We start from the raw sequence: 27960 nt of genomic DNA, 5'->3' as shown, positions 1-27960 counted from the left end.
CACTGTGCATCGGTCAACAATACAGCGCATGCATAACGCCTTTTTGTGTGACCAAACAACTCAATCTTTGTTTCATCAGTTCACAGGACCTTCTTCCAAAATGTAACTGGCTTGTCCAAATGTGCTTTTGCATACCTCAGGCGACTGTTTGTGGCGTGCTTGCACAAACGGCTTCTTTCGCATCACTCTCCCATACAGCTTCTCCTTGTGCAAAGTGCGCTGTATTATTGACCGATGCACAGTGACACCATCTGCAGCAAGATGATGCTGCAGGTCTTTGGAGGTGGTCTGTGGATTGTCCTTGACTGTTCTCACCATTCTTCTTCTCTGCCTTTCTGATATTTTTCTTGGCCTGCCACTTCTGGGCTTAACAAGAACTGTACCTGTGTTCTTCCATTTCCTTACTATGTTCCTCACAGTGGAAACTGACAGGTTAAATCTCTGAGACAACTTTTTGTATCCTTCCCCTGAAAAGCTATGTTGAATAATCTTTGTTTTCAGATCATTTGAGAGTTGTTTTGAGGAGCCCATGATGCCACTCTTCATAGGAGAATCAAATAGGAGAACTACTTGCAAGTGGCCACCTTAAATACCTTTTCTCATGATTTGATACACCTGGCTATGAAGTTCAAAGCTCAATGAGGTTACAAAACCAATTTAGTGCTTCAGGAAGTCAGTAAAAAGTAGTTAGGAGTGTTCAAATCAAGAAAATGATAAGGGTGCCCATACTTTTGCACCGGTCAAATTTTGTTTAAATGCAGATTGCACATTTTCTGTTAGTACAATAAACCTCATTTGAATCCAGAAATCTAACTGAGTCCATCAGTTATTAGATATATGAAACTGAAATACCTGTTGCAAAAACCAAAATTGTTATAAAGAAAAAAGGTTAACATTAATAGGGGTGCCCAAACTTTTACATATGACTGTATAGTGACAGGAGAGCTGGATTCCCTCACAGCAGGATGTACTATCTTTGAGAAACATAACAGCTAGTCGCCACCCAGTAGCTCAGAGACAACTGAACATTGAATATCAAGCCTGAAGAGTAAAAACGCAGGAAAAAAGTCATACGATGGCCAAAACGGTTTAATGCCTCATGTACACACGGTAGATTACCCTAAATAGTCATCTTAATTATATAAGATTATGCAATTTACCAATATATGTCTAAATGATGCTTTAATCTTCAGCTGCAAGCCCTGTCCCCACCCTGAGGTCCAGACAGGCCCTATTTCGGTGGTTGTCTAGAACAAGACACTGTCAGCACATGACTTTAACAGGGTGTGAAAGGAATCCGCTAACTATTTCAAAAGTCACGCTGCCGCATTTCTATCACAGACTACGAAAAAGGGAAGATATGGGGGTTGGCCTCACAGCGCCGTTTTCACACAACTCTGATCATGAATCAAAGCTGGAAGGGCTGTTTGTCTTCTACAAACTGGAAAAGGACCTTGTACCGAAGACCAGGGCACCTTTTAGAGGTGCATTACATAAACTACTAAGATAAGCATAAAGGGGTTGTCCAGCATTTGGGTACAAGTCTGCAGTCACTATGACTGCAAACTTGAGTCCTCACATCACGTGCACTGCATGCTGTAAGGATTCTCCAGTTTAGACTGGCAGACCACAAGTATATGATTTGCATACATGCTTGCTTAATGCAAGTGTATTGAGCAAGGTCGAACATGTCTAGTTGGAGTGTGGCCGAAAGTGTGCAAATCACATACTTGTGGTCACGAGTCCGTCTGCACCGGAGAATCCACACGCTCACCCAATCACAGCATTTAAGAATTCTCAAAGTGCACAGAATTGTACAGAGTGACTGCAGACCTTAGGCTGGAAAACCCCTTTAAATACCATTTTTATTGCTTTTAACTGAACCCCTTTTATGAAGCATGCATTGATGCCATTAGGTCAGATAATTGCTATAAAGCTTAAGTATCCTTTTAATTTGTCAAAAGTTGCTAATTTGCAACCCAAAAGTTAATCTACATTACTAGGCAAGTGTGAGACATACGGCAGACCCTAGAGAGAGTGAAACAATACCAATAATGGAAACCAGTTAAACATGGCTCAGACCATCCCCTTACATTTAGGCTTCTCATGTAGAGGACAATTGATTTTTGGCAACTAAACGATTAAGGAGACACTGAGGATGAGTATAGATTTAGAGGCATGCAGTACAACACGAATGTAATGAGGAGTCATTAACAATCCTGTGTACGGATGAAAGGCAGACACACAATACATTATTCATGTATCATTTATCAATGTCCATGTTGGTCCTACCTTAATATCAGTGCTGAAGTTATTGATTTTCTGCCAGCCCGCGTTCTCCAGATGGAAGTTGGCCCATCTCAGGAGCAGTTCTTCTGGGGATAATTTCATCAGGTCTTCCAGCGTTTCTCCATCACGAAGTAACGCAGCCAAGGCTGGAACGGATCAGTGAAGGGTTGCAATGAAAGGAACCATAAAGATTAACTTAAGTTTTATATAGTGCTCCGACCACTTAAAATCGCAAAAAACTATTTACTAAAGAATGCTCCAATACAGTAATATAAAATGTAACAGCAGAAAGAAGCCATGAGCTAATCTAAATCATGGACAAGATTACGGCTAAGGACTTGCTCACATTTTGGACTTTTTGCAGTACCTGTACAGTGAATGACATTTCACGCATATGCTGCTTATTTTTATAGTGCAGATTTGAACCAAAGCGTTTTTTAGGAAAGTATAAATGTACAAATATATAAGCAAAAAATAAATTTAAGATATTTTATTCAGCGTTTTTTCCCCTGCTGACACTTTGGGTTTTTGCTGCAAACGCAAAACAGTCCAGAATCATTAAAAAAAAAAAAAAAAAAAACCACAGGGCATTACTGTGAATTGCTGCAGTTACAAGTTTTCAATAAGCTTCAGCAGTGCCCATCACAAAACCAGTTACTCGCAGTAAAACAGCAATATATTGCGTATACTATTGCTACAATGTTTTGGCTGATATTAATGACCTCAATTCCTAGAGTGAAATTACTGAAATATTAATTACAGCTCAATTGGTAAAGGATTATTTCTATCTCTGCAAGTCATCACCTGTTCACAGGTAGGCGACAACTTGCTGATTGCTTGTGGTCTGACCAGTAGGACCCTCACAAATCCTGAAAGTGTGGCTTTAAAATGCCCCCTTAAATAGGGCGTTAGCTGTGCATACAGGTCAGTCCCACACCAATCAGTACGCTATCAACTATCCGGTGGAGAAGTATCGTGTTTCCCCGAAAGTAGGACCCCCCCGAAAGTAAGACAGGGTGGGGGTTACGGGGGGGTCCTTCAATGTAAGGCCTCCCCCGAATGTAAGGCAGGGTTGGGGGCCGCTGTGAAATGTAAGGCCCTTACCTTTGGGCCGCCGCTGTCCCCCATTGGGTCCCCAGGCTCCAGAGGTGTCCTCAGGTGCAGCTGGGCGGGTCCAGCGCTCATGGGGTTAACTCGCCGTGTTAACCCCGCAATCCGCCCAGCTCAACAGCTCATTGGCCGCCCCTGTTCCCCACGTCACCGCCGGCCCCCGGCTCGAGCACTGATTGGTCCAGCAGCTCGGGCTGTAATTGGCCGCCCCAGCCCCACGTCACCGCTGTTTCCCTGCTGATTGGCACAGCGTTCCCTGCAGCACAGGCCTTCCGCACCCACAGCCGCACCGCAGAGGAAAACGTCCAGCATTTAAAAACCAAGTAGGGAAACATGTACTGTATAGGGTATGGGGCTGTGTGCAGTGGGATACGGCACTGTTATGGGGTGTGGGGCTGTGTGCAGTGGGATACGGCACTGTTATGGGGTGTGGGGCTGTGTGCAGTGGGATACGGCACTGTTATGGGGTATAACAGCATGTTAATAAATGTTAATTTATTGGTTAAAAAGAAATTTTCATTTTTTTTCGGCTAATGTAAGACCTCCCCCGAAAGTAAGACAGGGTGGGACTTTTTGGGGTAAAATTAATGTAAGACAGGGTCTTACTTTCGGGGAAACACTGTAATATATCACAAAGACTAATAAAGAATACAGCAAAAAAGGGCAGCAGTATTTACCTGCCGAAATCTCAGAACTAATGCACAGGATGCAGCAAACCCAATGTAATAAAATGGCATCAACACAGGAGCAAAATACTGATGAGAACCACTCAACCTACCAATTCATGGAGGGGGCAATTGCTTATTAGATTGCACAAAAGTGGCTTGTGTAGGTTGCTGGTCACACACAGGTAATGCACAGTGTCCGGCTTATAGCCCATTAGTGATGCCATCTGTACTACATGGGTTTGCTCCATCCCGACAGTGCATTAGTTCTGAGACCTAGGCAAGTAAGCACTGCTGCCCTTTTATAGATATATTAATTCTTGAATTTTTGGAGGATTTTTAATCCTCTTTTAGTGGCTTTGCTTGTAAAGTTTAAAATAAAGGAATAAACTGCACTAAAAACACTTAGCCCCTATCTACATGGAAGTCTCCTTACTGAAATCCCAATTGGGGACCAGGATCACCTGTGTGATCATTCACGATCCACACTCATCAAGAGTCTCAGTCAGACTCCCACTGATAACGTTATCACCAAACCACAGGATAATTATTGGTTGGATATCCTGAAAATAGGCCATCAAAATCAAAAATGGGTAGAGATGCGACACCTAGCACCAATCAGCTGTTCTCGGAACATCTCTGATGTTCTTTGTTGCAGAGCAGAAGAGCACAGCTCTGTGAACCGTCTAGTGGCTGCAGCGAGGTACTACAGATTCACTCTTAATCACTTGACTAGGGGCAGGTGTGTAGTACCCGGCCATAGCCACAATGCAGCTCAGGGAGATGTGCTCTTTCGCTGTGCTACTAAGCACAGCCAGATGGTGGCACTGAGAACAGCTGGTCAACTAGGCTGCTGGTTGTCCCACCCACACCGTCTGATATTGATTGACCTATCCTAGGGATAGGCCATCAGTATTAAAGTACTGGACAACCCATTTAAAACAAAACAAAGAAAAACACATGGTCTTTTACCTTCATTTCTACTGAGCTCAATGTCTGCAAACAATCCAATCTTTATAATCTGCCACAGAAGCCCCAACACTAGGTGAGGTTTTCCAGCCTTAAGATCTTCTGCTCCAATGTTGACCACATGGCAGCCAATGGCAGAGGCAGAGTTTAATGCCAAATTCAGATTTTCCTATTAAACAGTAAAAAGATAAAGTGTATATACAAGACTAATAACCAAAACTTTATTTCTCATCTTCTTGAACTTTGATTGGACAACGACAAGATTACCGTAAATTTAATTTACATGTAGGAAAAGGTTTAGTCCTGCTATCTAAGGGGGTTTCCTCAACCACTGCCGCAAAAGAGCAGTACTTTGCTGCCTCGCGCTTCAATGACAGTTTTGTCGTCAGACCCCTGGCCCGAATTGTGCCCTGAACAACCCAGCGATCAGATGCAGCTTCACCTCTACAGCATCAAAAGGGCACTGGAAACATGGCTGTATAACTAAAGCCAGGCACCTTTTAGGGCAGCGCTTACATGCTCTATTGGAAAGAGCTTGTAAGAACTGTACTCTGTGCCTAGGAAACTGTCCTCTGCTGATAAATTATCAGCTACCGCAGCAATCTAAGCAAGGGAAATCATAAATCCCTCCATTTTTGAAAACAGAATATTTATACCAACAAAAAAATTACAACTTGTTTGTTGATTTTTTTGACAAGTACTTTGCAATTTTAACCATTTCTGTTCATGAAAATAACCATTTAAAATTGTGCTACGCTATGCCGCTTCCTAGAGCCAACACTATGGGAAGATTACCGAATATATTGAACGCAAAAAAAAAAAAAAAAAAACCACACGGGATGCCGTAAACTCCTAATCTCTCTTTATCAGAGGCTGCTGGATGGCAGTAGTTGATCATTTTACAGGATTTCTTAGTGTGGCAATATATGGCTGGCAGATGGCATCACTTTATGACCATTAGATTTGAACCTCCCACCCATCCTAAAGAATATAAGGCCGCAACACTGACTCCACACTGCTGCTCCAATTCTGGTGGATGGGGCCAGCTACAGGTCATCTTGGTGACTGGGAGCGCTGCTGTGCAGGTAATAGACAGGAAAAGGGTGCAGCACCGAATTCTCAATTTTGCTGAGGAGTCCCTGACCACCAACGATCAAAAAAGAATGATAATATCCTAGACATATGCCATCACTTAACGAGACCGAAATAATTTCAATAATCACTATACTGAGAAGAAACATGGAAATCACAGCTTCAGATGTAGAATATAACCTAGTGCTCATGGATTTATGCGGCGGTGAGGACAGACATGAAAGCTTCTGACTCAGAAGGCCTGTGTGCACATATTAAATCCTCTTTGTGACTCACCTGAATAGTGAAGGGAGTCAGTTTCTTCTTGTTGATGGCCCTTTCATCAATAGTGTCCGGTACAGACAGGTTAATCATTTTACTGGAAAATAAAAAAGGTAATCATTTTATTACGAAGTCTTAAAACTATTCTGAGAAACCCCAAGGAGCAACTCGTTTTGGCCAAAGCCAGTTTTGTATATGAAACCCAATACAGAGTGCAGATCCGCCAGAAAAAGTTCTCAGGTGTGTCAGTGGCCAGATCTTCAGCACCACTTACCACAGGACAATGCCATCTGCTAAAGCCCGGAATAAATCATTGGTGTTTGGATTCATGGGCAAAACATGCTTGCAGTCTGGATCATTCTCCAATGCCTTATTTATCCAGTTGACAAAGGCATACTTTTCCTCCTCTAAAACAAAACGATAAAATGCATTTCAAACAGGGACTTTAATATTGGTCATGAATGCTTAAGATGCCAAAAGGGAAAAAAAACAAGTTATTAGTCAACGAGGACAACCAGGCAATAACAGTCAGTCACCAAACTCAATCCGTCTGGTGGTTTCTTGGATCCATGACAGTCAATGAAAGAGGATGTGTGCGGCAACCACCATGTTGGCCACTAAATCTAACTGATAAAAACTGTCTTCAGGATCGGTAGTAGTGGGATGCTTGTTTCCTAATAATTCATGCATACACAGTGCTCTGGCCGGTTGCAACTCAGTCCACAAGAAACGCCATCATTCTTGTCACCTTAAGCTACTGTGGACCAGAGTGGACAAACTACCATGCGACGCATTTTGAAAAGTTGTGCTTCCCCCCCACATCAGGTTGTGCAAATACACTTAATTTCTTAAATGGCCCCCCATCATGCCTGCTCCACTTCAGCATTTACACCACGAGTCTCACAATATGCAAAACAGACCAATCGCTTTGAACATTGTGCGATCTAAGGTAAACAAGGAAGTGTACCCACTCATCCCGGATAAAGAAAAGCAAAACTTTATTGAAAGTAGTGAGAAGCGAATATGCTCGGATAAGGCGTTATCCGAGCACACTCAAGTTGCTAACACGGTCTTAAACATGTTTTTTTGAGCATGTCGAAGTCCCCAAAGCTATTCGACAGTCACAAAACATGCAAGGATTGCCTGTTTATTAGGCATTCCATGCATGTGTTGCAGCTGTTTAACAGCTGAGGGAACTTGAACATTTTTTTGAGCAAGCCGAAGACACTGTTAGCAACCGAAGATACTCCAAAAACACCTGATCCAAGCATGTTCACTCATCACGAATTGAAAGATAATTTGTCCACACTGGACCTCTGTATCCTGTGAGGTCACTGCTTCTTGTGCACGTGTCGATTTTGGACAGTTGCAGGCGGCCGGAGCACATCAATAAGGATCGTTAGGAAACAAGAATACATTTCATCCAACTACTACTGATCAAGGAGACTAGTTCATGAATTGGATAATCAATGGGGTGGTCACCTCACTCATCCTCTTTTATTGACTATCATGTGCTAGAGAGGAACCATCGGCAGGCCAGAATTCATTGCCTGCACGCTTCCTCATGGACACATAGGTTAGTCGTTTTAATGTCTACAATTCATATAAATCCTACTGGTTTTATGCTGACGTGTGAATTTATTAAATGGGTTTATAGACATCGGAGCAGGAGGAAGATATTTATAGCCAACTTTTAGTATTATACTTAGGGGGTAACAGGCACACCTACCCTGCTGCAGTGTGTCATTAGTAGCCATAAAAACACATGAATTATCAGTTTAACCCTTAAGATGGTCAACTACTTGCAAAACCAAGGATCGTCTAAGGAAATTAGCACTAGAATTTGTACTGCTCTGTCCATTGAACTGTGACCCTAAATACTGCAACTTTCACTTAAATGGGAAAGAACTGCACTTTCATACATCCACAATACACAAAGTATGAACATGTGCTAGTTCTGGTGCATCAGGGTCACTTCAACGTCTGGCACAAGTATTAAGGCCCCGTCTCACATAGCGAGACCGCTAATGCGTCACCGATTTTGTGATGCAACAGCGATCTTGCAACATGTGACACATAGCTGCGACCGGCCACCCCCGCTGGCTATCGCTGATCATGCTCGAATGTCCTGAGCCATTTTTCATCGAGCCACTCGTTGGCGACGCAGAAGTCAGGGACAGGCTGGAATCGTTCAGAATAGCTGCTGTGTGACAAGGTACCAACGACCGCCGAGGTCGTTATATGGATCGCCGGATCGTTGCGGTGTCGCTGAAGAGATCTGCCTGTTATGATTGCCTCCTACGGTGACTCAAAAATAGAAATGCTAGCTAAGTCCAGAAAACCAGAGAAGTTGGCAGCTATCGGATTGCAGATCCCTGAACCTATCAACACAACTAGTAGTAGCCGTGGGGGGCTCCTAAGATGCCCTAGGCCCCTCGATCACAGCCGGAGGACTACATAGCCTAAAGACAGAAAGGGAAATCTAAACTGCCCCAGAGCAGACCCCAAAGCAAAAGGCAGCCCCCCACATATAATGACGGTGAAGCAAGAAGAAAGAACAAAACACAGACAGAAAGATAGACTGAGCAAAGTGTGGCCCAAGCTAGCTTAGATAGGAAAGGACAGGAAGGCTTCTGTCTGCAATCCGTGAAAAAACCCTATGAAAATAAGAGCCAACCAACTGACAGTAAAAAAGCCCCTGAAGACGCTAGGCTTCAAAAGAGGCTATGTCAGTACTCAGGAATATTCTGAAGACAGAGCAACAGGCAAAAGGAGATTCAGCTCACCCCAGCAGGGAGTGGCAGAATCCAGAAAAGCAAGGAAAACAAAACACTAATGCAAAAAGGCAAAGCAGAAATCTTAGCTTTAGATGAGCAGGAATCAGACTGGTTTCCTAGAAGTCCACAGAGAAATCACCCGCAGGCCAGAAGGGCGTCGGCAGCCTTATATCCAGTCACTAACTCCACTCAGCCAGTCACAATCATAAGCCCCAAGTGTTTGACAATCAGGCTCACTACCTTTGTTCACCAGAAGAGGGAGTTCCTCGGGCCTCAGTAGTGAAGGGGAAAATGAACTCACAACATCTGCCTGTTTGACATCTTACTAGTAGTGTTGAGCATTCCGATACCGCAAGTATCGGGTATCGGCCGATACTTGCTGTATTGGAATTCCGATACCGACTTCCGATATTTTTTCAATATCGGAATTCGGCATCGGAATCGGAAGTTCAAAGTTGATTGACGGCCTGACGTCATCATGATGCGCGGTATGTGCGCATCATCATGCGCCGTCATTTCGGGCCTTCCGGGGGTCTCTGCCGGCCTGCCGGGGGGCTGTGTGGACTGCCCGGGGTCGGTACCGGCCTGCCGGGGGGCTGTGCCGGCCTGCCGGTGGTCTGTGCACCCTGTGGGGGTCTGTACCGGCCTGCCGGGGGGCTGTGCCGGCCTGCCGGGGGGCTGTGCCGGCCTGCCGGGGGGCTGTGCCGGCCTGCCGGGGGGCTGTGCCGGCCTGCCGGGGGGCTGTGCCGGCCTGCCGGGGGGCTGTGCCGGCCTGCCGGGGGGCTGTGCTGATGTCCGGGGGGCTGTGCAAGCATCGTCCGATGGGACTACAAGTCCCATCTGGCGATGCCTGCTACCATGACAGTGATTGACACATTAGCCAATGATGGGACAGTAGTACTCCCATCATCCGGCTAATGTGTTAAATGTTAAAAAAAAAAAAAAAAAAAAAAAAAAAAACACACACTACATACATACTACATGCTACATACATACTACATATATACTACATGCATGCTACATACATACTACATACATACTACATGCATGCTACATACATACTACATACATACTACATACATACTACATGCTACATACATACCACATACATACTACATGCTACATACATACCACATACATACTACATGCTACATACATACCACATATATACTACATGCATGCTACATACATACCACATACATACTACATACTACATACATACTACATGCATGCTACATACATACATACTACATGCTACATACATACTGCATGCTACATGCATGCTACATACATACTACATACATACTACATGCTACATACATACCACATATATACTACATACATACAATACATTCATACAATACATACATAGACATACAGTACATATAACAGAGTAACATACTTACCAATACTTGTCACATTGTTCCCCGAAGCCATTGTCTTTTCCGGAATAAATATTAACATAACAAACCACAAAAATACTCACCCACGATCCGAAGCAGTCCACGAGTGTGTCCCACGACGATCTTGGGTAGAGAACTGCAGCATCAGATGATGCTGCCGTTCTCTACGGGCTGCAGGAATCCAATGACGGAAGGTAGGTATCCTTCCGCACTGTATTCCTCTGCCACTTAAAAAAAAAAAAAAGTCCCTAGTCTCACTTTAAGTGGCAGAGGAATACAGTGCGGAAGGATACCTACCTTCCGTCATTGGATTCCTGCAGCCCGTAGAGAACGGCAGCATCATCTGATGCTGCAGTTCTCTACCCAAGATCGTCGTGGGACACACTCGTGGACTGCTTCGGATCGTGGGTGAGTATTTTTGTGGTTTGTTATGTTAATATTTATTCCGGAAAAGACAATGGCTTCGGGGAACAATGTGACAAGTATTGGTAAGTATGTTACTCTATGTTATATGTACTGTATGTCTATGTATGTATTGTATGAATGTAGTATATATGTAGTATATAGGTAGCATGTAGCATGTAGGTAGCATGTAGGTAGCATGTAGGTAGCATGTAGCTAGCATGTAGCTAGCATGTAGGTAGCATGTAGGTAGCATGTAGGTAGCATGTAGGTAGCATGTAGCTAGCAGGTAGCATGTAGCATGTAGGTAGCATGTAGCATGTAGGTAGCATGTAGCATGTAGGTAGCATGTAGCATGTAGGTAGCATGTAGCATGTAGGTAGCATGTAGGTAGCAGGTAGCATGTAGGTAGCATGTAGCATGTAGGTAGCATGTAGCATGTAGGTAGCATGTAGCATGTAGGTAGCATGTAGCATGTAGGTAGCATGTAGCATGTAGGTAGCATGTAGCATGTAGGTAGCAGGTAGCATGTAGGTAGCAGGTAGCATGTAGGTAGCAGGTAGCATGTAGGTAGCAGGTAGCATGTAGGTAGCAGGTAGCATGTAGGTAGCAGGTAGCATGTAGGTAGCAGGTAGCATGTAGGTAGCAGGTAGCATGTAGGTAGCAGGTAGCATGTAGGTAGCAGGTAGCATGTAGCATGTAGGTAGCATGTAGCATGTAGGTAGCATGTAGGTAGCATGTAGGTAGCATGTAGGTAGCATGTAGGTAGCATGTATGTAGCATGTATGTAGCATGTATGTAGCATGTATGTAGCATGTATGTAGCATGTATGTAGCATGTATGTAGCATGTATGTAGCATGTATGTAGCATGTAGCATGTATGTAGCATGTAGCATGTATGTAGCATGTAGCATGTATGTAGCATGTAGCATGTATGTAGCATGTAGCATGTATGTAGCATATATGTAGTATTTTTTTTTTTTTTAACATTTAACACATTAGCCGGATGATGGGACTACTACTGTCCCATCATTGGCTAATGTGTCAATCACTGTCATGGTAGCAGGCATCGCCCGATGGGACTTGTAGTCCCATCGGACGATGCCTGCACAGCCCCCCAACAGGCCGGCACAGCCCCCCGGCAGGCCGGCACAGACCACCGGAGCCTGCACAGACCCCCTGGCAGGCCGGCACAGCCCCCCGAAAGGCCCGTACAGACCCCAGAGAGGCTGTACAAGGCAAAAACAGGTTTTTTCTTATTCCGATACCGGAAGTCCCATAGACTTGAATGGGACTTCCGGTATCGGAATCGGCGATACCGATACTTTTTTTTTAAAGATCGGCCGATCCATTCCGATCCGATACTTTGAAGTATCGGACGGTATCGCTCAACTCTACTTACTAGCGATCATTTAGCGACACACCAGCGATCCCTACAGGTCGTATCATTGACGGGATCGCCAGTGTGTCGCTATGTGAAACGGGACCCTTAGTCAGCTGATATCTATCTCATATTGAACGTTGACCACTCAATGTGCCTCTGCAGACCTCCAAAAAGTATACAGTCCATAACATGTAAGTTTAGAGGAATTTTCCTCTGATGTAGCCTGTACAGTCTATGCACTGCCATAATGAATTACATGCCAATTCTGCTTAGAAAGAAATCAGGTCTGGGGAAATTTTTAAAACCTAATAATGACAATTTTCAGGAGATCCTCTTCAGACCCCATTCTTGTCACCTTATTGTGTGTCTTGACTCTGTGGCAGCGTCTGATGCTAAATCATGATCTCATGGTCTCACACAGAAATCATTCAGGAAGCAGTGCTTTGGAAATTAACCAAGTCATCTAAGAGTCCAGACAGTCTCTTCTACTTACAAGAGCCTCCCAATTATTCCAGGAGGATCATCAAGCATGGTTACAATCTGTACTATGGGCATAAGATCTCATCACTACACTCACGTGCTGAAACGCCATTTAAGTGTAGAAGGGGGAAAGATGAACTTTACCACAAGAATCCTTGTGCCCCATTATGGTTTGCACTGCTTAACCTCCTAACACCTGAGGTGATCCAGCTGGGTCATCCACTGGCAGAATAGCCGACTGCTCGGCAATTGCACACACTTCAGTTTAATTAACACACTTGTCAGAATCTTAAATAATTTCCGAACTACTACTTATTGTTTGCCGTTCCGCTTTAAATTGCTCACAGTTTATAATGGATTGGGGGGGGGGGGGGGGTTTACTGGGGAATGTTATGAGTAGATCAGTATTTCTAGCCGAAAAACTTACATGACTATACACATACCTGAATATGAATGCTGGGTGCCCTCACTAGACAGCTCCGAGGTGCCTCCGATGGCACAAATTCCCTCTTTGCGGTTGATTGCTTTTCGAAAGGTTTTGGCAATGTCACTACTTTTCAACTCTTGTACAAGCTGCAGGGAAAAAAAATATGGATGAGAGGATTTAACTTTAAGCTTAAAAGTGAAAGCTGCATAGCTTACTGTATTATTAGGGACTAATGGATATTACATCAACTGCTATATGACTTTAGGCTCCGACACTTATTCCATCCAAAAGGATTAAGTGCCCAAGGCCAAAATCTGCAGCATGTCTGCTACTTGTTCTTTTAATAGTAAAAGCATTTTAAGTACACAAAGTATTTCTTAAATTCCCCAATGGACACAAGTACAAAAGCTCTAGTTAACAACGATATAGGCTTCATAAGTCACATATGTACAAAATGTAGACAACAGATAACAAATTCTGCTCTTCGACATCACAACATAACATACGTCCTTCCTTCATTATTTTCCACTTCTCATGCTCCCCATCTCTCACACACCCTGATTAATGTACACCCTACAATCCAGAATTTGTTAACAGAATATATTTGAAATAAAAATGGTTTGCGAACCAGGTAACCCTTTTAACCGTATCTGTATTTTCAGGTGAATATGTAGCAGTTTGTCTATGTACATGACCAAAAAAGTGTTATTACACAGGACTACAAAAAAAGAAAAAAAAAAACAAAAACACGTTTTTAGGTGATAAGTAGAGATGAGCGACTTTGCCTTTTTTTCGGGTCGAGTCAGATTTCATGAAACCCGACTTTCGCAAAAGTCGGGTCGAACGAAATCGGCTGATTTTTGTGAAAAGTCGAAGGCCGACTGAAACACGAAACCCAATGCAAGTCAATGGGGAAGCAAAGTCGGCAGAGAGTGGCGGACAGTAAACACCTACAGTGCCCTTTTGAAAGCCAAAAACATCAATTCTTATTACTGAAGCATTTCAACCTTAATAAACTTCATGATACTAGTAACGCACTGAAAAACCACCATGGTTACTTACCGGTAGCCGGTTTTTCCGGAACCCACGACAGCACCACATGAGAGGGATCCGCCCCGCCAGGACAGGAACCTACCGAAACATAAGGGGCGGCACCTCTCCCCCGCTTCAGTTAGATTACAGAGCATTTGAGAGGACTTCCCGGTTAGTTACATATTTATCCAACACCACATCACACAAATACACCCGACTATCGTGCACACGCAAACGGTGGAAAAAGGGGGGGGAATATACGGGTGCTGTCATGGGTTCCGGAAAAACCGGCTACCGGTAAGTAACCATGGTGGTTTTCCCTTCACCCATGACAGCACCACATGAGAGATTCTGGAGACTTCGACACCTTAGGGAGGGACCACCGCTTGCAGCACCCTTCTACCATAGGTCAAGTCAGCAGAGGAGGATAGATTTAGTCTATAGTGTCTAAAGAAAGTTGAGGGTGAGGCCCAGGTAGCGGCCTTACAAATTTGCTCTATTGATACCTCTGCTTTCTCAGCCCAGGAGGTCGCCACGGCTCTGGTGGAATGAGCCTTGATGCCGTCAGGAACCGGGATGCCACTAGCTGAATAGGCTACACTAATGGCCTCCCTAATCCATCGGGCAATAGTCCCCTTTGACACTCCATAACCTTTCCTAGCCCCCTGGAAGGCTACGAATAGGGACTGGGACCTCCTCCACTGGCTGGTTATAGACATATACTCTACTAGGGTTCTTTTAACGTCTAGGCTATGAAATTTCTCCTCCCCTGGGTTTTTCGGATTCTCACAGAAGGAAGGGAGGACAATTTCTTGGTTTCGGTGAAAGTTAGTTACTACTTTCGGCAAGTAAGCCGGGTCTGTTCTCATAACCACCCTATCCTGGTATATCTGGGTATATGGTGGGTTGACTGAGAGGGCCTGTAAGTCACTAACTCTACGTGCCGACGTTAGAGCTACTAAAATGATGGTTTTTAGGGTGAGGTTTTTAGTTGAAATCTGCTGTATGGGTTCAAACGGCTCCTTCGTAAGGGCTTCCAGCACCAGATTTAGATCCCATGGAGCTATTTTTGGTAAGGAGACTGGCCTAGATCTGTGGCAAGATTTTATGAACCTGACTACCCATTTGTTTGCCGCTATATTGCAATTGTATAATGCACCCAGCGCTGAAACCTGTACCTTGAGGGTATTAACCGCCAGGCCTAGCTGTAGACCTGCCTGCAAGAACTCCAAGATGGACTCGATTGGGGGTTCTTGACTTAACGGTTTTCCCAGGAATTGTAGAAATTTCTTCCACGTCCTGCCATATATGTTGGTTGTTATTGGTTTTCTACTTTTCATTAGAGTAGTCACCAACCCCGGGGAAAAACCTTTATCCCTGAAAAGCGCCCTCTCAAATTCCACGCCGTCAGATGGAACCCCTTGACTTGTTTGTGGAATATCGGCCCCTGAGCTAATAAATCTGGAATTTCTGGCAGTACCCACGGGTCCGAGAGAGACATCATTTGCAGTAGTGAAAACCACGGTCTTTTTGGCCAGAACGGGGCTATGAGGATTACTCTGGCTTGCTCGTCTCTTATCTTTTTTATCACTGCCGGGATTAACGCTACTGGGGGAAAGGCATAGCTCAGTTTGAACAGCCACGGGATTTGCAGAGCGTCTACTGCCCACGGGTTTTCCCCTGGGTTTAATGAGCAGAACCTTCTCACCTGCCGGTTGTTTTTGGTGGCAAAGAGGTCGATCACTGGCTGCCCCCATAACTGTACTATCTTCTGGAATATTACACGATTTAAGGCCCACTCTCCCTGTTTTAACTTGTTGCGGCTTAGAAAGTCGGCTTGAACATTTTCTGTCCCTTTGATGTGTAGGGCCGTCAGGGAGGTTAGATGTTGTTCTGCTTTGAGAAAGATTCTTTTGGCTTCATCCATTAGGGAGTTTGACCTTGTCCCTCCCTGGCGGTTGATATACACCACTGCCACTCTGTTGTCTGACATAATTCGGACATTTTGACCCTGTAGCCTGGGAATGAATGCCCCCAAGGCTCTGTTTACCGCTCTTAACTCTCTTAAGTTGGAGGAAGCCTTCTGCTCTAGGTGACCCCAGGACCCTTGGGCTATTTGTTCTCTTAGGTGTGCCCCCCATCCCAAGGAGCTTGCGTCCGTCAATATTACATCGGACACGGGCCTGTGCCACAAAGTTCCCCCTGCTAAATTTGTGCTGTCTAGCCACCAAGTGAGAGTTTTTCCCCTTTTCGGAAAGTTCCAGCTTCCCTTCTAAACGCCCTTTCAATCGTTTCTGGGCTGACAAGATTTCCGCCTGTAGTTGTCGGGTATGAAACTGTGCCCAGTTGACCGCAGGGATACAGGCTGTTAGCGTGCCCAACAGGGACATTGCCCTTCTTAGGGTCATGCGCGGTTGTTGTATTGCTGTAAGGGTCATTTCTCTCACCTTCTCTAGTTTTTTCTCTGGCAAGAGACAAACTTGACGGTCGGAGTCCAAGACGAAACCTAGAAATGTTTGTTTCCTTAGGGGTTGAAGTTTTGATTTCTTTAAGTTCACCATCCAACCCAGTCTTTGCAGGGTTTCTGTTATTTTCTCTACTTGATGTGCGCAGTGATGTTCTGAATTGCCAATGACCAGAAAATCGTCCAAGTAAGGCACCATAATCACATTGTGGATTCGAAGGAAAGCCGTCATTTCCGCTATTACTTTCGTAAAAATTCTTGGCGCTATGGAGATGCCAAACGGAAGAGCTGTAAATTGAAAGTGCCTGAGGTCGCCCTGGATGTATAGGGCTACCCTCAGGTATTTCTGGTATTCTGGGTGCATCGGGATGTGGTAATAGGCATCCTTCAAATCTATTACAGCCATGAAGCAGTTGTGGTGTAACAGCTTTATGGCTGAAGACACCGATTCCATTTTGAATGTTTGGTTCATGATTAGAGTTGAGCGATACCGTCCGATACTTCAAAGTATCGGATCGGAATGGATCGGCCGATCTTAAAAAAAAAAGTATCGGTATCGCCGATTCCGATACCGGAAGTCCCATTCAAGTCTATGGGACTTCCGGTATCGGAATAAGAAAAATCCTGTTTTTCCCTTGTACAGCCTCTCTGGGGTCTGTACGGGCCTTTCGGGGGGCTGTGCCATCCTGCCAGGGGGTCTGTGCAGGCTCCGGGGGGCTGTGCCGGCATCGTCCGATGGGACTACAAGCTCCATCGGGCGATGCCTGTAACCATGACAGTGATTGACACATTAGCCAATGATGGGACAGTAGTAGTCCCATCATCCGGCTAATGTGTTGAATGTAAAAAAAAAAAAAAAAAAATTTACATGCTACATTCATACTACATACTAAATGCATGCAACATACATACTACATATATACTACATGCATGCAACATGCATACTACATATATACTACATGCATGCAACATGCATACTACATGCTACATACATACTACATGCTACATGCATGCTACATACATACTGCATGCTACATGCATGCTACATACATACTGCATGCTACATACATACCACATATATACTACATACATACTACATACAATACATTCATACAATATAGACATACAGTACATATAACATAGAGTAACATACTTACCAATACTTGTCACATTGTTCCCCGAAGCCATTGTCTTTTACGGAATAAATATTAACATAACAAACCACAAAAATACTCACCCACGATCCGAAGCAGTCCACGAGTGTGTCCCACGACGATCTTGGGTAGAGAACTGCAGCATCAGCTGTTGCTGCCGTTCTCTACGGGCTGCAGGAATCCAATGACGGAAGGTAGGTATCCTTCCGCACTGTATTCCTCCACCACTTAAAAAAAAAAAAAAAGTCCCTAGTCTCACTTTATGCCATTGCTGCGTGGGAAATTCCCACACAGCAATGGCATAAAGTGAGACTAGGGACTTTTTTTTTTTTAAGTGGCGGAGGAATACAGTGCGGAAGGATACCTACCTTCCGTCATTGGATTCCTGCAGCCCGTAGAGAACGGCAGCAACAGCTGATGCTGCAGTTCTCTACCCAAGATCGTCGTGGGACACACTCGTGGACTGCTTCGGATCGTGGGTGAGTATTTTTGTGGTTTGTTATGTTAATATTTATTCCGTAAAAGACAATGGCTTCGGGGAACAATGTGACAAGTATGTTACTCTATGTTATATGTACTGTATGTCTATGTATGTATTGTATGAATGTATTGTATGTAGTATGTATGTAGTATATATGTGGTATGTATGTAGCATGTAGTATGTAGTATGTATGTAGTATGCATGCATGTAGTATATATGTAGTATGCATGCATGTAGTATATATGTATGTATGTAGCATGCATGTAGCATGCATGTAGCATGCATGTAGCATGCATGTAGCATGCATGTAGCATGCATGTAGCATGCATGTAGCATGCATGTAGCATGCATGTAGCATGCATGTAGCATGCATGTAGCATGCATGTAGCATGCATGTAGCATGCATGTAGCATGCATGTAGCATGCATGTAGCATGCATGTAGCATGCATGTAGCATGCATGTAGTATGCATGTAGTATATATGTAGCATGTAGTATATATGTAGTATATATGTAGTATGTATGTAGCATGTAGTATGTATGTAGTATGTATGTAGCATGCATGTAGCATGCATGTAGCATGCATGTAGTATATATGTAGCATGTAGTATATATGTAGTATATATGTAGTATGTATGTAGTATATATGTGGTATGTATGTGGTATGTATGTGGTATGTATGTAGCATGTAGTATGTATGTAGTTTTTTTTTTGTTTTTTTTTTTTGTTTTTTTTAACATTTAACACATTAGCCGGATGATGGGACTATTACTGTCCCATCATGGGCTAATGTGTCAATCACTGTCATGGTAGCAGGCATCGCCCGATGGGACTTGCAGTCCCATCGGACGATGCTTGCACAGACCCCCGGACATCAGCACAGCCCCCCGGCAGGCCGGTACAGACCCCCACAGGGTGCACAGACCACCGGCAGGCCGGCACAGCCCCCCGGCAGGCCGGTACAGACCCCCACAGGGTGCACAGACCACCGGCAGGCCGGCACAGCCCCCCGGCAGGCCGGTACAGACCCCCACAGGGTGCACAGACCACCGGCAGGCCGGCACAGCCCCCCGGCAGGCCGGTACAGACCCCCACAGGGTGCACAGACCACCGGCAGGCCGGCACAGCCCCCCGGCAGGCCGGTACAGACCCCGGGCAGTCCACACAGCCCCCCGGCAGGCCGGCAGAGACCCCCGGAAGGCCCGAAATGACGGCGCATCATGATGCGCACACACCGCGCATCATGATGACGTCAGGCTGTCAATCAACTTTGAACTTCCGATTCCGATGCCGACTTCCGATATTGAAAAAATATCGGAAGTCGGTATCGGAATTCCGATACTTGCGGTATCGGAATGCTCAACACTATTCATGATCCATTGATTGAGGCGTCTGAGATTTATTATCGTTCTGAAGGAGAGATCTGGTTTTCTTATTAGGAAGAGGGGAGAATAGAACCCCCTTCTTTCTTGATCTTTTGGGACCTCTATTAGAACTTGTTTCTCCAACAGTCCTAAAATTTCTGTTTCTATGGCTGACTGCTCCCCTGGTTCCTTTCTGACGGGGGTCACCACAAATGAAGCTCTTGGATGCTGGAAGAAAGGGATTTTTAGGCCATTCTTTATAATGCTCAGAATCCAATTGTTGGCCGATATTTTCTCCCATTCTTGAGAAAAGAGCTTCAATCTTCCCCCCACCGGAGGGCTGGCGTCATTGCGGGGATTTTTTGGCGGTTGAGGTAGCTTCCCCAAACATGAATCCTGGTTCTTTTTTCCCCTTGTCGTCCCACCTTTTCCGCTCTCACGGGGGACGGCCCCGATTGAACTTTCCCCTCTGAAAGGGCGGTCTCCTTTGATCACCCATGAATCTGGGGAAGCCCTTTTTATCACCGGCCTTCTCCAAAATGTCATCCAGGTTTTTCCCAAACAGGAACTGCCCATCACATGGTAACGAGCATAATTTCGCCTTAGATTGAATGTCCCCAGGGCAGCCTTTGAGCCATAACGCTCGTCTTGCGGCGTTCGATAGCCCCGCTGCTCTTGCCGTTAACCTCATCGAGTCGGCGGAGGTGTCAGCCAAGAAGGCGGCAGCTCCGTGTAGCAAGTACATTTCTCCTAATATTTTCTCTTGGTACCTTGGAGACTAATTTTTCTTCAAGTTGTTGCAACCAGACCATTAATGACCGGGCTGTGCAGGTGCCGGCTATTGCCGGTTTCAGACCCCCTGCCGCTGCCTCCCAAGTGTGCCTTAGGTATGAGTCCGCTTTTTTATCCAAGGGATCTCTCAAAACCCCTGAATCCTCCAGGGGCAGGGCCGACTTCTTGAAAGACCTAGACACTGCTGCGTCAATCTTTGGGACTTTGTCCCAGACGTCCGCGTCTTTAGCCTCAAAGGGGTATCTTCGCTTTGAAGAGGAGGGAAGGCTACCTGACTTCTCCGGTTTCTTCCATTCTTTTTCGATTAGGGCCTGAACCTTGTCATTGACCGGAAAGGTACGCTTCTTCCTTTCTTGCAGGCCGCCAAACATTACATCCTCCAGCGATCTCTCTACCTTCTCCTCTTGCAGGCCCATAGTGGACCTGATGGCTTTAAGGAGCGCGTCCGTATCTTCTACGGGAAAGCAAGGTCTGCCCCCCGTATCACTGTCTGAGGACGAAGATGATCCGTGCTCAACTTGATACTCCGAAGAGGAGGAGCCTGACGAGGAACTTGGGGAGGCTCTCCTACTCTTACTCTTTTTTAATAATTTTTTAAGTGAGACCTGTACCTCAGATTTTATTATCGATCTGAGGTTTGTTGCCAGGCTCGGCACCTCTTCAGCCATAGTCCGCTGGATACAGCTGACACATAAGTCCTTTTGGTAGTCTTTTGCTAAAGGGCTGTGGCATATGGCACATTCTCTATTTTTCTTTTTGGATATAGCTTTTTTGCCTCCCTAAAGAAAAAAGAAGACATAGGAAGGTCTATTATTGTCTAACTTTTACGGAGATCACTCACCACCCAGGAAAGACGGGTACCGGGCTCTGGGGCTGCGAAGGAGCGTGCGCTCTGCGCTCTTTTGATCTCGAGGAATCCCTCGATCGGTGACTCGGACGGCTGCTGCTTTTGCCGCTCGAGCGGCTCTTGCGACCAGAAGCTTGCGATGGGGGCAGAGACAATGGGGACGGTGAGCGATCCTCCTGAGACGCCATTGTCGCCCCTGCAGCTGCTTCTGCTCCTTTTATGCGGTGAGTGAGCCCCTCATTACCCCTCCCCCCCGCGACCGCCAGCCGCTTCTCCTGGCCGGCGTCGCGCCCGGCGCCATGACCGTCGCGTCTTGATGACGTCAGCCGCCCCACGTCAGACGCCGGTCTCTGCTCCCGGCTTCTCCTGCATGCAGGGGAAGGAACGGGCGCGCGCGCAGGGGGGAGGGCGGCACATGGAGGAACCTCCGAAGGGAGGACATCAGAGCGTGCCCGCACGAACCCGGGGCCCGTATGAGGAAAACCCCCGGGACTGCGCTACCAGCTACCGACGGCCAGCGTCGCAGGTAAGCCAGCCCTGCATTTTTACACGCCAGGACGGCCCTGGGTCTTTTCATCATGACAGGCACCGCCACTGTCAGAGGGATTCCTTTCCAGGACAGGAACCCAACTGAAGCGGGGGGAGAGGTGCCGCCCCTTATGTTTCGGTAGGTTCCTGTCCTGGCGGGACGGATCCCTCTCTCATGTGGTGCTGTCATGGGTGAAGGGAAAATGGGGGTTATTTGGCTAAATTTGTTGGGGGTTAGGGCTGGCTCCAGATTTTCATGTGCCCTGGGCCAAAGAGCGCCCCTTTAACACATACCACAACTCATGATGCTCCGATACGGCAGAGAAATAGCGGTATAGTACAATGACAAATACTTCACTTTTTACATCTCATGCCTGATATCCATTTTAAAATTCTCCAATAGCTCCAAAAACGGACAGTATATTCCTCCATACAGTATTATGGGCACCGCATAGTGCGCTATACAGAGTAATGAGGCCCATATATTTCTCCATACAGAATCATTGGTCCCATATAATGTTTGAAACAGTATATGATGAGCTCCACATAATGCTACAGTATATGTTGGTCCCCATGGATGAAGCTCCACTGTTTTATGGGCCCAAATAATGCTCCATTTCTAATGCTCCAGTGTATAATGGGCCCTGTAAATGCTGCTCCAGTGTCTGATGTCCACCTTTGGAATGCTCCAGTGTATGGTGGGCCCCATATCATTCTCCAGAGTATAGTGCTCCCCAAAAATTGCTGTCCCAACATTGAAAACAATTAAATAAGTCTCCTCAAATAAGTCTCCTCGCTAGGGAATCCCTGTACTAGTCTGGGCGTACAGACGTGATGTCATTGCGCTCTCTGATCAGAATATCACTGTCAGGACACGCGGAAGACGTCATGGCGGTGGAGCAGGGAGAGGTAAGTATTTCAACTTTGCAAGCTGTGATCCTGAGCAAGCAGGGGGGGCCCACTCGTTGGCGATGGCACTGGCACAGGGCCCCTCACAGTACAGCAGTGTGTCTGACGGCAGGTGGGCCGAACCTGCACTTTCATCTGCACCTTCCTCTTTGTCACCTTGTAAGGTGGTACAGTATATGGGAAGGGTAACCTGAGTTTCATCAGGGTCAGATTCTGGCTGTGTAGAGTGCGAGGGGAATGTAGTGGTCTGGGTTAATGTACCAGCAGAATCATCCAGCAGTGGCTGGGCATCAGTGCACTTGTGGCGCCCCCAGGAGTATGGTCTCCACAGTGGCATTACCTTCCTCCTAGGGAGTGTGATGTCATGCTTGGGAGCAACGAAGGATCTCTCTAGCAGTTAAACCAACACACAACGCATTTCCCACTCCAGGCCAGCAAGGAGACCTCTTAACATGACTGCTGAGGAGCTGCTCTCTGTGGTCGGGAGGAGATAAGTTAGGGCAGTCTGTGAAGGGAAGGGGAGCCAGAGGATGAGCAGAGTTGAGGCTCACTCCTAGCTGGAGCGCATGGTCCGGATTCCGGTCTCCGAGTTTGTAGGGACACTGACATTCCTGCTGCCAAAACCGGAGGAAGTAGCAGTTGTAAATGCTCTGTACCCAACTAAGGCTCGGAGGCCCCAGCAGCGATGTGTGGGAGCCAGAAGGAAAAGGTTACGGCTGCCTGCCATACGAGAAAGTTCCAAAAGAGAGTCAACAGGGGGAACTTCAATGAACTCAGCACTGCGAGTACTATTGTGAGTTCATTTTCCCCTTCGTCACTGAGGTCTGGTGAACTCCCTATTCTGGTAAAGGAAGGTAATGAGCCTGATTATCAGGCACCTGACCCTAATGAGGATGACTGGCTGAGTGGAGTCACGGACTGGATATAAGGCTGCCGACACCCTTCTGCCCTGCGGGTGACTTCTCTGTGGACTTCTAGCACACCAGTCTAATTCCTGCTCCTCTAAAGCTAAGTTTTCTGTTTTGCCTGTTAGCATTTTTGTTTTGTTTTCCTTGCTTTTCTGTATTCTGCCATTCCCTTCTGGGGTGAGCTGAACCTCCTTTTGCCTGTAACTCTGTATTCAGAATATTCCTGAGTACTGACATAGCTTTTTTGAAGCCAAGCGTCTTCAGGACCTTTTTCACTGTCAGTCTGTTGGCCCTTATTTTCATAGGGTTTTTCACGGATTGCAGACAGCAGCCTTCCTGTCCTTTTCTATCTAGTTAGCTTGGGCCCCGTCTTTGCTCAGTCTGTCTGTGTTAGTATTTTCATCTTGCTTCACCGTCATATGTTGGGGGCGGCCTATTGCTTTGGGGTCTGCTCTGGGGTAGTTTAGATTTCCCCTTTCTTTCTTTAAGCCTAGTTAATTCTCCGGCTGTGATCGAGGGGTCTAGGGCATCGTAGGAACCTCCCACGGCTACTGCTAGTTGTGTTGATAGGTTCAGGGGTCTGCAATCCGATAGCTGCCAACTTCTCTGGTTTTCTGGACTTAGCTAGCATTTCTGTTTTTGCCTCCTACGGTGACTCAATCATAACAGAGTACCTCAGATAAGCACTAGAAGGGAGGCCACTCTACCTACCTGCAGAGAGAGAATTCCAAATTGGCTTCCAAGCTGACCAACTCCTTCTCCATCTGTACTCTGGGTCCTGGACGGCACTTACGAAGTACAGGTAAAGGAACTGCACGACTGTGTCTGTCATCTTTCTCCTGCGCCTGGCACACGGCTCTGTTACATCATGCACTGCACACCATCTACCAACTCTTTCATCTGCCCTGCAACTACGGCCCTACCTGTGCAGGGCTTCTACATCTTAGCTGCACCACAACATCTGTCCCAGAGAAGCGACACTGCAGCGCTGGTCAATCTAATCATAAACCACAGGTGGCGTCACGTATCATAAACCTATAAACGCAATTCCCCCCTTTGCATGGACGCCCAGGGCCACGGAACGGGTCACCACCACCGTGACACATCCCTGTGAGAGACAGGCCCGGTACCGATTAACCCCACTGCCCACCCACACTCCATGTCAGATTCATCTTGGACTGGGGAATTCACGATTTGACTTGATAACCCAGGCATGGTATGATAGAAAGAGCTACATGGACTAATGTGAAGTGTGGCCTGCTGCATCATTCACTTTGGGTGGGGGTGCAGGACACAAGGAAAGGAGTTTTTCCTGAGCAGGAGCCAGCACTTGACCACTCAGTGCTTGCATTTTTTGAAACTTCAGAAGAGGAGGGCATATTTGCTGGAGTCTGTTTCGGCAGTGTAAGCCAAAACCAGTTCCTCATGCTCCGGCTTTAAAAGCGGTTAACCTACTCCCAGAAAAGGTAGCCTTCCAGGCGTTCGATCCTGCATCATGGTCTGGCTCAACACATCCTGCCTTAGTGGCTATTGTGCTTTTGCCACTACCAGCACATGCACCACCACCATCAGCACCAGCTGGCCCCCCCACACCCACATCCGCGGCCTCTTCCACCAAACTTCAAAATTTAGCACAAAACATCAGATATATGGCACTGTATCAGAAGCGTACAGCTCTATTCAAAGGATAATTGTCAATCTCCATATATATTCAAAAGTCACACAGACGCTCACAGGCTCAGTATGGATTAGCTACAGCCCCTGAGGAAGCCCTTGTGTGCGAAACGCGTAGGGGGTATTGGCAGGACCCCCGACCTCCACTATGGGTATGAGAACCATCTCCGGTATATGCGGACTAGTGGCTTTATGTTGTGAGCTCAGAACTTATTACCTTAGGGTTGATTGGTGGGCCACTGTGTCTGGTACCAAGTTTAGAGTGATTGGGAACGGGAATCTTTTCCCCCCCTTTAACCCTATGTAGCAGAGCCACCGTTAGACTGCATCTAGCCATAGTACCATATATCGATTTCAGGGGTTTTGGTCATATTGTTCTCCACATTTTATGTCTCATTTTGTCTTTACTGATTTTTAGAGGATAATAAGGTATTTTTCGAATAAAACATCTATACTATTTTGCACAAGATTAAGCTCTGTGTACTTTACTGATGATTAGCTCATTTGGGCATTTTTGTACTCATTTGGTTCTCTGTTAGTGTGTCTGTTCCCAGAGTGGCCCCCTTTTGGACTTACGTCCAACTTTTTGACAAAGTACAGGTATGATATTCTGTATTAAAAAATGGATTAGACAAGAATATAAAAAGTAGACAAAGTGTACAGTATCAGATAGCAGATATATAGCATAGTATAAACATTAACAATGTACGTCTATATATCAGGAGTAGTGTTGAGCCACCCCACTAGTGTTTTGGTTCGTCGCACAGGAGGCAAGTTTGTCGAATGTTCGTCGAACCACATTGAAAACAATGGCAGGCAAACACAAACACATACAAACACATAGAAAACAATTACAAAACACCTTAAACGGTGTCCCAAAGCCGACAAAAGGCTCAGAAGACAAAAATTAATATATGGAAAAGAGCAACTACATTTAGAAAAGAGGTGGAGGAGTCACAGATATAGGCTTGTCATGCCCTTATGAAGTCAAGAAAGGCTGGAATAAAAATGTAAAATACAAACCCAAAAAAAAAAACAAAAAAAAACAAAAAAAACAAAACAAAAACACTCTGAAATCGAACACGATCATATACCGTCGGACTTCCCACCAATAAAGGCCAACTGGCGATCGGGCGGCGTTATTCCCACGAACCTCCAAACAGCGTCCATGAAGGCAAAGTGTTTACTTTCCGGGGGCAGTATGATTGCAAAGCTGAACCTTAAAGGAATGTCCAAAAGGGCACCACCAGGAGTGGAGCCTGCGGCTTAATTGGACTCCACCCGGGAAACCACAACCATGCCACCTCAAGAAAAGATGCACACATTGAAAGTTTTGTCGATTCTGTGTGAGGTGTGGTATGTCCGTTTGTAGTTGTGCTAGCGATTTGTCAGCTTTATTCCGTTAACGAACGAGACTCCGGCATGCCCCCGCGGTACGCATCAAGCTTACTAGAGGGATACGCGAGATCGAATAATAACAGGTCTATCATGGCCTTACATGTCTGGGGCTGCATGCGTGCTACACTGAAAGGACCAGCTTTTGTCACTTACAGGTGCAGATAACCCCCGCTGAACACCGTTAGTGATGGGGGATCTGGGATTCCAATTATTCCCCGCGAACGATTATTTCCCAGTAAGTGCAGGTCAACCGCAATTCCTGAATTAGGCCTAACCAGCATTCCTGAAAAAATGCAAAAAAATTACGTGTCCAAACCACAGGTGCTGTAGCTTGCTTAACAGCTCGGCAGTCATTCTCAGGCCCAGTATGGATTCGACAAGATTCTAGAAAGTTGATAAAGGGTACAGTTTCACCGGATAACACGTATATATGTAGCATAGTTTACACATTAAAAATCTATGTCTATATATCAGGAGGCAGGCTCAGACGGTCTCAGGCCCAGTATGGATTATACAGTGCCTACAAGTAGTATTCAACCCCCTGCAGATTTAGCAGGTTTACACATTCGGAATTAACTTGGCATTGTGACATTTGGACTGTAGATCAGCCTGGAAGTGTGAAATGCACTGCAGCAAAAAAGAATGTTATTTCTTTGTTTCATTTTTTTTTTTAAATTGTGAAAAGTTTATTCAGAGGGTCATTTATTATTCAACCCCTCAAACCACCAGAATTCTGTTTGGTTCCCCTAAAGTATTAAGAAGTATTTCAGGCACAAAGAACAATGAGCTTCACATGTTTGGATTAATTATCTCTTTTTCCAGCCTTTTGTGACCATTTAAGACCCTCCCCAAACTTGTGAACAGCACTCATACATGGTCAACATGGGAAAGACAAAGGAGCATTCCAAGGCCATCAGAGACAAGATCGTGGAGGGTCACAAGGCTGGCAAGGGGTACAAAACCCTTTCCAAGGAGTTGGGCCTACCTGTCTCCACTGTTGGGAGCATCATCCGGAAGTGGAAGGCTTATGGAACTACTGTTAGCCTTCCACGGCCTGGACAGCCTTTGAAAGTTTCCTCCCGTGCCGAGGCCAGGCTTGTCCGAAGAGTCAAGGATAACCCAAGGACAACAAGGAAGGAGCTCCGGGAAGA

At 45.8% G+C, this 27960-nt stretch overlaps 2 protein-coding genes across 4 annotated transcripts in view; both read right to left on the bottom strand.

The window, feature by feature from the left end:
• LOC141048082 (plastin-3) overlaps positions 1–27960 on the bottom strand; it is a 133200-nt gene that overhangs the window by 39044 nt on the left and 66196 nt on the right. For all 3 annotated transcript variants that reach the window (XM_073543461.1, XM_073543463.1, XM_073543462.1), the window contains exons 5-9: positions 13276–13405; positions 6661–6793; positions 6402–6483; positions 5037–5202; positions 2293–2435 (exon numbers count right to left, since the gene is read on the bottom strand). In XM_073543461.1, the coding sequence (XP_073399562.1) occupies positions 2293–2435; positions 5037–5202; positions 6402–6483; positions 6661–6793; positions 13276–13405 (654 nt within the window). The remainder of the gene's footprint in view (positions 1–2292; positions 2436–5036; positions 5203–6401; positions 6484–6660; positions 6794–13275; positions 13406–27960) is intronic.
• LOC141048083 (plastin-3-like) overlaps positions 1–27960 on the bottom strand; it is a 320243-nt gene that overhangs the window by 226118 nt on the left and 66165 nt on the right. The gene's annotated exons all lie outside the window — the stretch shown is intronic.

Source organism: Dendrobates tinctorius, unplaced genomic scaffold (genome assembly GCF_039654945.1).
Source record: "Dendrobates tinctorius isolate UK_male_01 unplaced genomic scaffold, ASM3965494v1 ptg000133l, whole genome shotgun sequence".
NCBI classification, from domain to species: domain Eukaryota; kingdom Metazoa; phylum Chordata; class Amphibia; order Anura; family Dendrobatidae; genus Dendrobates; species Dendrobates tinctorius.
The sequence above is the reverse complement of the archived record's forward strand: the minus strand, read 5'-3'. Positions and strand labels throughout refer to the sequence as shown.